A 13548-nucleotide genomic window follows, 5' to 3' on the forward strand; every position below is an offset into this window, starting at 1 on the left:
GTCCATGTCATATAAGAATAGATGATGCACATACATTTTTGACGTCTGCGATCTTCTAAACTACAAAAGGTCTTCAAGCAAAAAGTCTTCCCTCTGCTCACAAAAAAAGGCCTAGAAGAGGTTTTGCAAAAAAAAAAAAAAGACAAATACCACCTAATTGATCATCAAATCGATGGAATGGTTTGTTTTTAAACGACTTGGTTGAGTTGAGTACTATGAGGCATCTCAATGTCGTTATCATGAGCACATCTTTTACTTATTATGAGCACATCTATTACTTAATTCATCCAGCTATCCAATAATTAATTAAATATAATATCTTTGAATTTTTTTTATCTAGTTGTCCAAAAGAATCACCACATGTCCTTCGCATAAGCGATTTAAACTTGGAAGACATAAAAATCATGAGATCATGGAATACTTGCATAAATGTATAATCTTTATAAAAATCTTCTTCGGATGAATTTAATCTCTTTATTTTCTGACCTAAAAATATATCGATTGCCTTTTATTCAACAAAAATGTGACAATATGGATAGCCCAACTTTGCATTATCTTGGTGACGATGATGGGATGGTTGTTGAATGAAGCCCAATGTCCATTCCATTGTATGCAATCGGAGCATACATCCACAGATCATCGGAGCTCAACAGCTGCAAATATCACGCATACGTAAGCAATATCAAAAACCAACTCATGTTTTCAAACAAATACATGATATATATATTACGTAAAATTCTTTTTAGTATAATTGACTTTTGTTTATCACCTTGATTTGAAGCTGCAAAAACTTCACGTACTCAACAGCCTCTTCAAGCATTGTGCTTATATCAACCTTTGTACCATTAGGAACAAGATTTTGTAATATTCTTAAACGTTCGTTAATTCTTTCTCTTCTTTTCTGCAAAAACACACAAAGAGAAATTATGTTGATTAGTTTTAAAGTCACTTAAAAAAAGTAGTAAAATTAATTTGTATATAGATTATTTACCCGTGCATAGACACTTTGTGGATCAGTTGCTGACCCCCTACTTGCTTTTGTCTTGCTATTTGAGCTCAAAATTTCAGCCTCTTTTGGATCTTCATCAGCTCTATATATTTTCATAAATTGCCCAGAAATGTCTACATCTTCGTTACTTGTAGAAACAAGCTTCTTACTCTTTCTACACTTAATCTTATCCTTGTTCTCAAAAACCTACACATGATCAAACAATTATAAAAAGTTTAGCATTTCACATTCGAGATTAATCACTAAACTCAAATATGCATGCAGCAAGTTTCACTTACATCAGCCATGCTACTAGAACGTTTCATAGAACTTGCAGATAATTCATTATCTTTAGTGGGATCACTTAGAGTGGGAAATAGATCCCTACTTCCATAGGAAGAATTATGGTTTTGTGAAGGATAATGTAGGCTGCTATTTGTGTCATCTGACAAATAAACCCAAGTTTCATCAACCCCATCAAGGCTCAGGTGTGGCCATAATGGAGAAGAAGCGTTCTGTGGATCATATGGAAGCGGAAAATTATCAAGCAATTGTGCCATAAAATATGCCTCCTCAGTGATATTTCCTCCATTGAAGGAGTTCCAATCTCCTAACAGGGAGATCACAGATTCCATCCTTGCTGAAAGTGGATAGATGGTGTAATATGATGATGAAGTCGAATCTTAAGAACTATTTTGAACAGTGGTTGGAAAAAAAGAAGTATGAAAAGAGATATTTATAGGTAGGGAGACAGGCAGTGATTGGTTTGTTTGTTAAACTATATTATTTGTAATAAATTAGAATACAAGTATTTAAAATATGAGATTCGATAATTTTTAAAACTATTATTGAAAGCCTGTCTCAGGGGTTGGTACAGCTGTGCAGACTATGTTTGGGCTTAATGTAACCTTTCAGAAGTTTTAAATCAGAAAACATGATCATTGGTGGCGAAAGGGCACTCAGAAGGGAATATCCGTGAGTATAATTACTAAAAAAACAATCAAATTAATTGTGGTCCAATGTTCAATTGAGTAGACAGATTCAAACTTGTGCTTAGATCCCTGAACTTCAGCTTTCATTTTCCCTGCAGAAACTGGATTAGAAGTTGACCACATGCAAAAGCAGTTGTGAACAAACAAAATAGTTTTGGTTGTAAAATTCCCAACATGTAAGTAACGAATGTGTAAAAATTGATATATTTGCCAATCATTAAAATCTTAAATCACCAAATTAAGATTCTCTTCATTGCATTTTTCACATTTTACCCTCCACATGCTCTATGAACGTTTGAACTTCTCTTCTATGTTGGCCATGAAAATGACTAAAAGTGGTGTGAAGCCAAGTTCATGGGGAACTGGTGAACATCATTATGCCTACAAACGCTTGGTAGAATCTGATATTTCAATGATTGTGTGTTTATTCAACCCATAGAGGGTAAATATACACGTGAAATCATTATCTTACAAGGAAACAAAATATTGACCACCTAAACATATATTTTACGTGGATAAATCAACAAAGGGGTTGGCTAAAAAGACACCCTATTTTACCATATTGACACCCTAATAAGATATAACTTCCTATACTTCCTTCAAGTGATGAATATATATGTCTATCATGCCCAATTTGTCAGGAGAGTTTTCAAACACTTTTTGAGGTAGGACATCCCCTAATTCCTCTTCTAAAATTGAGTTTTTGACTAAAAATGTATTTTTTTAAAATTACTGTCTTGTTTTAAAAGTATTTATCAAACAAGGAGAGTTTCCAAATTAAATCTCAAAAATCTTTTACGTGCCTTAAATCCTCCTGTGCGACTTCGGCTCCAGACGCTTCTTTGTCTCCGGCTACACCTCCATATCCAACTTTGTCTCTGGCCCCAACTCCAACTCCATCTCCGACTTCTTCTCTTGTCACATCTCCATCTCCAACCTCGTCTCCGGCATACAAGATTAGATTTCAATCTAAATCAAGATACTGGAGGCTAATTAGTTTGAGGAGATTTCTCGACTTCTAATCAAGGAATCAAGATTTCTGGTTCTTTAATTCTTTATGAATGTATCTATCTCTCTCGTCAGTAATAAGTTCCAGTGAATTTCTCATATTCTTCTAAGTACTCTTCCTTAATTTCTTTGTGGTTTCTTCACCTGGTGTTATTTATGATTTAGTTAAGATTGGTCTAATTGTTATCGGCAATCTGTATTCTTTATGATTTTTTTTTTTTTTTTTTTTTTTTGCAACAGGTTACTGCATTGTGAAGGTAACTTATGAATCTTAAATAGCTTTTGATGCAATTAGATAAGCTGGAATTTTAGGATTTTAAAATTATTGGGACAAGTTGAAATTCCTTTTAAAATTGTAGTGGGCTTAATTGAGGAAAATGGATGCAGTGAATGATGTATCTTTGCTTGTTTATATTCTTTAATTACAAAATAATAATAACAATATTTATCTATGTTATGTTGATCAATGTCATTGATTCTAGGTTTTGACTTTTGATCTAGCAAACAATAAAGATATTCTACAATTATAAAAATCGTGCATAAAAATATGAATACTCAAATAGAAAGCACATAGATTATTTAGGCACTATATATTACTTTATGCAACTAAGTCATCTCTAATACTTTGAACTCTTAAGAGTTTAACAGATTGTCACATTTGCATTGCATTAGTTATATTATTTTACTTAATAAATTCTAAATTCTATTAAACTTTTAAGAGTTCAATAGATTGCTATATCAATATTTTATTATATATTTTTATAAATAATATTCATATGTAAAACTAGAATATTACATTAATTAGAAATTAAAAATTACAAATTAGCAGTTATTAATTAAAGATTAGAAGTTAGAAATTAAAAATTATGAATTACGCATTAAATAAAAAGTATGATATCTAAAATACAAATTTTAGTACATACTGTATTTTATTTTAATCTCGTCGCAACGATTTCTCTAAATTTCACGCGCATCTTCCAACATGGTATTGAGATCCATGAATATAAATTAAAAATATAACATAAATAAAAAATAATAATGTATAGTTTCTTTAAAACAAAAAAAAAAAAAAAAAAAAACGTTTGGCTTTCCTATGACAACTGGGTTATGTTATATTGGATAAAGAAAAAAATACAAAATCTCATTCCACTATTTGATGAGAATTAAATCCCTATTCATTGAACTTGACCCGGTAGCTAGGTTTAATATATTGAACGTCAACTCATCAACATTTTGCTCATTGAACTCACCATTAGGGATTGCTTAAAGATTAATATGTTGTAAATGCATATAGCTTGTGGCTTGAGCATTCTGTGACTAGAGCTTAAGCTACATACTATGTAAAAGAATAGCAAAAAGAATATATATATATATATATATATATATATATATATATATATATATATATATATAATAACAAAATAAATAAAAACCGGAAGTTTTATAGAAATATAAAATATTAAAACTACACTTATTTGGAAAATATTTTTCAAAACTACACATACTTGGTAAATAATTTTTAAAATACATCTATTTGGCAAAATAAAATTTTAAAACACATCTATTTGGTCAAAAACTCTTTAAATTTACAAACAAAATTGAATATTTTTTCTTAAGATTTTCTTTAATAAAATGGCATAGGCTCATAGCCATACCTCGAAATTCAGCTTATGCCCTTTACCTAGCGACAACTTTATGTTTTTTCTACGCATGGTTACAAGATTCTTACCAACAAAAGTGAAGTAGCCTTATGTGTTAGATGTGGGGTTGAGAAATAGGGTTTGGTTTGATAATCAAATAATCATCCATATCTTGAGGATCATGTAAAGTTCACTTTCTATAATTGATATTTCAATGTTATGCTTGGGCGTCATGAAATCCAATATGGGATATTCCTCGAGAGTCCCACAAATTAGAAGGAAACATCGGAGTTGTGTAGGAATGTACAAGATCTTTCGAAGAGCTTTAATATTGACGAATTATGAGTATTTATGTTCATACTATCCAAAAAGTGAATGATATTTGACTAAATAATTGCTTTTGCAATTAATGAGCATAAAAAAACCATCCCACACCAAAAAGGTTTTTGGAAAATTAAAAACCGCACCATCGGTTTCCGTCTCAAGAGAAATTAAATATCCTCCTACTTTTTGTTCCTACATATCCTCCTACCCAATGAAATGGTGACATGTGTAACATTTAATGCTTATTTAATGAGATTTAATGATATTTTAGGATACTCATATGACACATGCCATCATTTAAATGGATAGGAGGATTGGTAGGGTTAAAAGGTAGAAATATATTTAATTTCTCATTTTGGTTTATGCAGTTTTTTGGGTTATTTTTAGATGTGGTTCGGTTTTTGGTTTTTTTCACTCCTGTCCCAGAACCGGTTTTCTTATATAGGTCAAGTTCCTAGTTCCACTAAAATGTCAATTCTGGTTTTGGGTCCATTCGGTCGGATCCAGACTCCTTTATACCCATATATAGTCTGAGGGATACTTTCCAAACAATACCAAGCCAGCCATGAAACAAATTTAAAAATAAGATTAAACCTGAATCTCCATGTTGATCGATAGTCATCATTTTTGTAAATAACATTAATAATAATAATAATAATAATAATAATAAATAATGTTATGCAAAATAGTTATTTAATTGAAACATTATAGGTACAGAGACGTGAAACCATCAAATTTAAATCCAAAACTTTAAAGAAAAAAGAACATTAAACAAAGCGTAAAAAAAAAATAATAATAATAAATAGATAGAGAAATAAATAAAACAAAACGCTAAGCACATGACCAAATTTATAATTTAGTCCACGCACATCTATTACTTAAATCTTCCCATCCAGCTATTCAATTAATTAAATATTAACATCTTTGAGTTTTATTGTCTAGTTGTCCAAAAGAATCACAACAAGCAATTCTAAACTTTAAATTAAGAAGATATGTATGCATCATCCTGAATCATGGAATATTTACATGAATGTACATAATGAAGCAATAATGAGCATAAAAGCTTCTTCTGATAGATTTTTATTCTTTATATTTTCTAAACTAAAAACATATAAACTACTACCCTTTATTCCAGAGAAACTTAACAAACTTTAATATTGCAAGTTTTGCACTCATCTTGGTGATAATGATGGGATTGTTGTTAAGTCAAGCCCAATGTTCATTCCATTGTATGCAATCGGAGCATACATCCACATATCATCAGAGCTCAACAACTGAAAAATATCATAAAATTAGGATCCATACATCAATAATTTTAAAAAAAATAAAAATATATGTAATTAGTTTTTGTTTATCACCTTGATTTGAAGCTGCAAAAACTTCACATACTCAACAGCCTCTTCAAGCATTGTGCTTATATCAACCTTTGTCCCATTAGGAACAAGATTCTGTAATATTCTTAAACGTTCGTTAATTTTTTCTCTTCTTTTCTGCAAAAAACACAAATTGATTAGTTTTATATTCATTTCAAAAACAAAAAGTAAAAATTTGTGAAATTTTAGATTACTTACTCTTGCATAGACACTTTGTGGATCAGTTGCTGAACCTCTACTTGCTCTTGTCTTCAAAATTTGTACCTGTTTTGGCCTCGGACTTATTGACTCTTGAGACCAATTTGAATCTTCATCAGATCCATAAATTTTCATAATTTGATCAAAAACTGCATCATTGTCAACTTCATCTTTGTTGTTATTGGAAATAAGCTTCTGACTTTTTCTACACTTTCTCTTTTCCAATTTCTCATCCACCTACATAGGTCAAATCATTATAAAAAGCTTAAAATAAATTCAAGAGATTAAATAAAGTTAAACTTGCAAAACATTTAATAACTTACATCAGCCATGCTACCAGAACGTTTCCTAGAACTTGCAGACAATTCATTATCTTGTGACAAATTAACCCAAGTTTCATCAACCTCATGATGAGGCCAAAATGTAGAAGAAACTTCAAAAGGAGAAGAATTCTGTGATTCATTTGGAACTGAAAAATTATCAAGCAATTGTGACATAAAATAAGCCTCATCGCCGACAGTTACTCCATTGAAGGAGTTCCAATCTCCTAACATTGAAGTCACAGATTCCAACTCCATCCTTGCTGAAAGTGTAAAGAAGTTGTAATTTGTTGATTTTTAAGATGTGTTTTGAACAATGGTTGGAAGAAAAGAAACAGTATGAAAAGAGATATATATAGTTAGGGAGAGTGGGAAATGATTGCTTTGTTTGTTTAATAATATTATTTGTCATAAAGTATATCACATATGAGATCCGTATTTTATAAACTACTATTAAGAGCCTGTCTCAGGGGTTTGTACAGCTGTGCAGACTATTTTTTGGGCTTAATGTAACCTTTCAGAAGTTTTAAATAAGATTAGAAAACATAATTACAAGTGTCGAAAGGGCAATCATTGACAAGGGTATATCTGTCATTTGTTTGACTAGTTATATGAGATTGTGTTGACTGTTAAAGCGAGAGACAGGTATTAGCTACCTATGCATGTTTAATTTGTGACAAAAAATGAAGAGAACTTCCAAAAGAACTAGAGCCAGACAAATATTTAACTACATTACCTTATCACAATAAAAGAAAAATACAAACATCTTTAATAAAGTGGAATTATGTTACATGCAAATGTAAAGCCTTATTTTATGAAAACTAATTAAATTGTGGTTGTGGTCCAGAAACTGGATGAGAAGTTGACCACATGCAAAAGCACATAATAATTCTGGATTAAAAACTTTCCAACAAGGAAAGAATGTGTAATATTTTGATATATTTGCCAATCATTATAAATCTTAAATCACCAAACCAAAATTCCCCTAATTTGACATTCAACCTTTAATTCTCCAACACCACGTGATGCATGCTTTCTAATAATCAATGGCAATCATCATTAAAGTCTTCTGCTTCCATTTTTTTGTTCAAGAGAAACATATAAGATCAACCAAGTATGTTGCTATTTGATTCTTGTTTGGTTGAAGATTCCAGATGTCTAACTTGTGTAATTTAGGCAAGTTTGGCATTGTGAGCTGTATCAGATCTCCTTTTAGATTTTAAGATACATGTAGGACAAAATATATAAAGGACAAAAGTTTAATTCCTTTAGGTGATTAACATACTTTTAATATAAAGATTAGTACATATGGATACTCAATAGGTCCTACATGATGCAGGCAAAAATAGAACTTCTAAAACACTATTCAACATGTGGGATTATTAAAACCGGGATATTTTAAACAAATAAGCTTTGAATTACTAATTTTGTTGTGTATTTGGACAAGTACAGTGAAACAACCAACTTGGTAGTTATCAAGTAAATTTTTTTTTACTTATAGAAAGTGATATCTCACTACTAGAAAACTTGTGCAATAGCTACATCACAATCCGTAGCTATTCCGTAGCTATAAGCGGATAGCTACGGAATTGCTACGGAAAAATGTCTGTAGCATAATGGCCCGTGGCTAAATTATAGCTACGGATTAGCTACGGAATCGCTACGGAATAGCTACAGAATTTTCCGTAGCTACCATAGCTACAGAATAGCTACGGAACTAAATAGCTACGGATTTCCTACGGAATAGCTACGGAACTAAATAGCTACAGAATAGCTACGAAAATAAATAGTCACAGAATAGCTACGGAACTAAATAGCTACGGAATAGCTACGAAAATAAATAGCTACGGAATAGCTACGAAACTAAATAGCTACGGAAATCCGTAGCTAACTTCGTTTTATTTATAAAAAAAATTAAAAATTTAAAAATTTCCAATTTTTTGTTAAATACCATATTCAATTCACATTTATCCCAAATACCATATAAAATACACCAAAAATAGGAAAAATAGCAACAACGATTGTAATCAAGATCATTGTACAGCTGATGATCACAGGCTCCAACCTAGAATAAACCAATTGTAATTATTAAAAATAATAACAAGAAGAAACTTAAATGTTAATAAAGGTACAAATTGCACACCTTTGTATTAAACAACATTGAACAGATAACTTACATCATGGGAGGATGTCAAAAGGGCTAAGTGTATAAAGAGCACCAAGAAAACACCTGCAAACAAGTAATAAGATTCAATAATTCCTTCAAAACTTAGCACCTAAATGCATGTAATCATAATAAACAAGTAAATGAAAGAATGTTGCTATTTCTTAACTGCAACTAAAGCAATCTGCTAAGATAAGCAACAGGTCTATCAGGATCCACCATTGCTTGAAGCAATCTCTTGACAAATAAAGGCAACTAAAGCACTTGCTGTCACAAGAAACTCACAATCATCAGATTTCTTCAGAATTGCTTCAAGAAGAAAAAACTTAGGGAAAAGATGAAACTACCCCCTTCAATGTCTGGTGCCAACAGTCAAGTAACCTACCAGAATAAAACTGCAAGCACCACCAGCAAAAAGGCAATTGTACTGCCTAACATTCTTGAGAACATCATGGATCCCTGCATCCTGCTGTTGGGATAATGTTGCTTCCAGGGTCAATTTGATAATTGGACCGGAGCACATAGGTCACTTGCAAGGCTGAAATGCAACAACGTGTTTCCAATACTCCATGATACAACCACATGTAGAAAGGTAAGATATGATCCATAGTTGCTTAATTTGAAACACACTTATAATGTATAACTAATGAAAGACTCGATAGATTACTCGTTTAATGGTTTAACACTATAATGCTTATGAATACGTTCACATACATCTCACAAACACGTATACATACACATATGCACGTACATATATACCACAACTCATTCATGTATATAAATATACAGATACAAACATAATCCATCACAAGTTGGTGAAAAGTATAGGCATTACAATGTTAAACTGTGAAACGAGTACTTGATCCCGAAGGGCACACAACTTTATGAACGATATTAATAGCTATAAGTTGGTGAAAATATATATAATCATATATAGTAGAGGTGTGAAAAAAACAAAGCGAAAAAAGCGAAGTTTGGTGCCCGAAAATCAAAAATAAGAAAAATCGGTAGCTAATCCGTAGCTATATAGCTACGGATTAGCTACGGATTTTTCTTATTTTCGAATTTTTGGGCACCAAACTTCGTTTTCTTCGCTCCGTTTTTTTCACACCTCTATTATACATGATTATCTATATTTTCACCAACTTATAGCTATTAATATCATTCGTAAAGTCGTGTGCACATACGAGATCCATTACTCGTTTAGTGGTTTAACACTATAATGCTTATGAATACGTTCACATACATCTCACAAACACGTATACATACACATATACACGTACACATATACCATAACTCATTCATGTATATAAATATACAGATACAAACATAATCCATCACCAGTTGGTGAAAAGTATAGTCATTACAATGTTAAACTGTGAAACGAGTATTTGATCCCGACGGGGCACACACGACTTTATGTACGATATTAATAGCTATAAGTTGGTAAAAATATAGATAATCATGTATATAGAGGTGTTAAAAAAACGAAGCGAAAAAAACGACGTTTGGTTCCCGAAAAATAGAAAAAAAGAAAATTTTGTAGCTACTTAGCTACGGATTAGCTACGGAATTCTAACGGAAAGTATACGCCGTAGCTAATCCGTAGGTAATTAGTATCCGTGGGTATTCCGTAGTCATTCCGTAGGTAATTAGTATCCGTGGGTATTCCGTAGTCATTCCGTAGCTAATTAGTTACGGATTTTTCTTTTTTAGGGCGTCACATTCTGTAGTTGATCCGTAGCGATTCCGTAGCTAATTAGCTATGGATTTTTTCCGTAGCTATTTTCCGTAGGAAAACCCTATGTTTTCTAGTAGTGTCTGATCATGGAACAAAGAAAGAGGTTCATTATATGCAGAAAAGTTTCAACAAGAGAGGGAAAGAGAACAAATAAGCTCCATTTAGTAGTTATCTATAAGACTATAACCAGATTTTGCAGCTTCAAAGATATCTATGCAAGAATTTTCTTTGAATATCGATGACAATCAAGCAAGCAATATCTATGTATAATTGGGCCAATTAATCAATTCAAGATTCAAAACTGTAAGATTCAATTCTTTTGGATGTCAATGACTATAACATGTATCATTAGGACAGAGATAAATAGTTCACGTTACTCCTTCAGTGATTTAACTGAAGAAAAAAACAAAAGTAGCTCTCAATTAAGATCAAATGAGAGGTTCCTTATTGTTTATTTTCCTCCAATGAGTATGAGATGGATCAAAAAATAGATCCAATTGGATGTTAAAAGAAAATATCGGCTAGAACAGTACATTATACATCAAAATCATTGTCACATTCACATACTAAAAATGAGAGACACATGTTATTCCATCCAGATAAACTTGTTTATTGAACCATATGTTCCGATTTCGGCTACCAAACATAGATTATATGAAGAAAAAAAATAATAAATAAGAAACACACCAGTCTTGCGGAAGAGAAGAACGAGCGAAAACAACGTGCGCCAGATATTCCCGCCGATGTTCCCGGTTGTCGAATCGAAGTCTTCGAAGGGTAATTTTTCAGCTCCAAGACGATGATTTGCTATTTTTGCGTAAAATCCTGCATAGATTGGCATTACAATGACGGAATAATCGTGGGCTAATTTAAAAACCTGCCAACGCACGATCTTTGACAAAGGAATATAGTATTCCTACTAATGAGACAGAATAAATCATAATACGAGGACGTAATCTGATTAGAACTTCTGCAGGTGGGAAAATATAAGAATATCTACATCTATGATTCTCTATCTGGTTTGGTGACACGTTTTCTGGTTCAGATTCGAGTTCTAGGGTTTTATAATCGTTAGCATCTGCGAAGGCAAGGGTTTTGTTATTCATGCAGCAGTTTCTCATTTTCCAATATGATTTTACAGAACCCCTCATTAATATGCTACATTTTTTAATTTAAATAAATTAACACTGCAAAAATGGTTGTGTTATAGGTAGAAATTATCATTTTGTCCAAAAAGATTTAGAGTGATTCAAAATTTTGATTTTCTTGGCCCAATTTTTTTTTAAATGACGATTTTATCTTTATATTTTCTTTTTTTTTCTAATTTTTTTTGTTATAGAAATTAAAAAATCTCTCTCTCTCTCTCTCTCTCTCTCTCTCTATATATATATATATATATATATATATATATATATATATATATATATATACTAGGTTATAACCCGTGTACTACACGGTTGGCGAATTAAAAAAAATTACCAAAATCGAGTCCTTATTATAAATTTGCAAATACTTATACAACATTATATATTTTATTTGTAATCTATCATCGTTGTTTATAACTAATAGGTTAGAAACTTGTGTGCTACATGAGTTGACAACTTAATAACATATATGTCCATAAAATTATTTATTGTAAAAGGATGGACAATAAATTCAAATCTATGTAGACAAACAAAAACTAAGAACCAACCATTCAAGGCCTTTTATAACCATAAAAATCAAATCTATAAAAATAAATTAAAACTAATGAGACATAGGTAAATAGGTTAATAACATTGACTTTTGAGCTCTTTAGAAATCAAAAACCAAATTATACTTGGATTCGTAAGAATGAAAGATCCAACTATTAACCATAAAAACTGGACAAACTCATGATAACAGTTATAATTATATACAAAAGATCTTCATTCAACTTTTTTTAGGTTAGTAGGTGGCATCACAATAAGTGCTTTAAAATGTCCAAATAATGCAAAAAAGAATAAAGAAAATAAAAAAAAAATAGTAAAATAAAGCTAACAACGAATGAGTTTAAAATCATAAATTTAAATGCTAAAAATCGAAATATTTTTTATTATATGATCGAAATAGCAACATGTTTTATAAATCAAGTATGCAAATAGGTAAAACTAATTTGTTTTTTAAATAAAAAGTAGTTGAAATCAAGAAAGGGGTTTTAAATTTTTTTTATTTTATAAATGCATGAAAAAGATACTTTAATAGAGTTTTAATTTTTTTTGGCTAAAAAGTAGAAATAGCATACTAAGTTACTACTTTTGGTTATAAAAATGGTAAATTTTTGAAGATATATTGAACAAAAAGGATTTCAGCATAAGCCAAGTGAAAAATGAAACCAATTCTAATATTAAAATGAAATACGTAGAGCAACGAAGATGTCATCTCCTTCTATGAAGTGGGTGGAGCAGCGACAAACTTCTTTCAACAGTTGAATCAATATATCATAACTCCATATGATACAATCTTCATCTACAAATGAAACCATCAACCAATTCAAAACATCACAATTTTCACATTATCCAACTTTTACTTTTAGTTTACACACCTCCAATCACCAGTTGATAAATAGTGAACAATATTTATAGATTTAAGTTCAACACAACTATTTCCTTCATTTTCTCTCTATATCCCACTTAAAGATGGAGTTTTCACCATAAAACACATTCCATCTTATCGAAGAGATCAAACAGAACAACAACAAAGTCTTGATAACTCAACTAACTCTATCAAAGATCCTACATGCTGAAAAAACAAATATTTTCATAAAAAAAGCAATAAAAAA

At 31.0% G+C, this 13548-nt stretch overlaps 2 protein-coding genes and 1 long non-coding RNA gene across 3 annotated transcripts; all 3 read right to left on the reverse strand.

Annotated features, from left to right (window-relative positions):
* Positions 1–340: 340 nt before the first annotated feature.
* LOC145117549 (transcription factor bHLH139-like) lies at positions 341–1673 on the reverse strand. The gene is made up of 4 exons (XM_079053841.1): positions 1288–1673; positions 992–1195; positions 770–901; positions 341–653 (listed from the first exon to the last, which is right to left on the reverse strand). Exons 1-4 carry the CDS (start codon positions 1621–1623, stop codon positions 552–554), a joined length of 774 nt encoding a protein of 257 aa, XP_078909967.1. The 5' UTR covers positions 1624–1673; the 3' UTR covers positions 341–551.
* A 4221-nt stretch (positions 1674–5894) lies between these two features.
* LOC145116780 (transcription factor bHLH139-like) lies at positions 5895–7152 on the reverse strand. The gene is made up of 4 exons (XM_079053100.1): positions 6847–7152; positions 6524–6760; positions 6311–6442; positions 5895–6226 (listed from the first exon to the last, which is right to left on the reverse strand). Exons 1-4 carry the CDS (start codon positions 7099–7101, stop codon positions 6125–6127), a joined length of 726 nt encoding a protein of 241 aa, XP_078909226.1. The 5' UTR covers positions 7102–7152; the 3' UTR covers positions 5895–6124.
* A 1622-nt stretch (positions 7153–8774) lies between these two features.
* LOC145117338 (uncharacterized) lies at positions 8775–9570 on the reverse strand. Its single transcript, XR_013712607.1, has 3 exons — positions 9177–9570; positions 9021–9073; positions 8775–8908 (listed from the first exon to the last, which is right to left on the reverse strand). It is a non-coding gene; the product is annotated as an uncharacterized LOC145117338 (long non-coding RNA).
* Between the last annotated feature and the right edge of the window lie 3978 nt (positions 9571–13548).

Source organism: Lactuca virosa, chromosome 5, assembly GCF_052849685.1.
Source record: "Lactuca virosa cultivar CGN04683 chromosome 5, Lactuca_virosa_CGN04683_v6, whole genome shotgun sequence".
Lineage (NCBI taxonomy): Eukaryota > Viridiplantae > Streptophyta > Magnoliopsida > Asterales > Asteraceae > Lactuca > Lactuca virosa.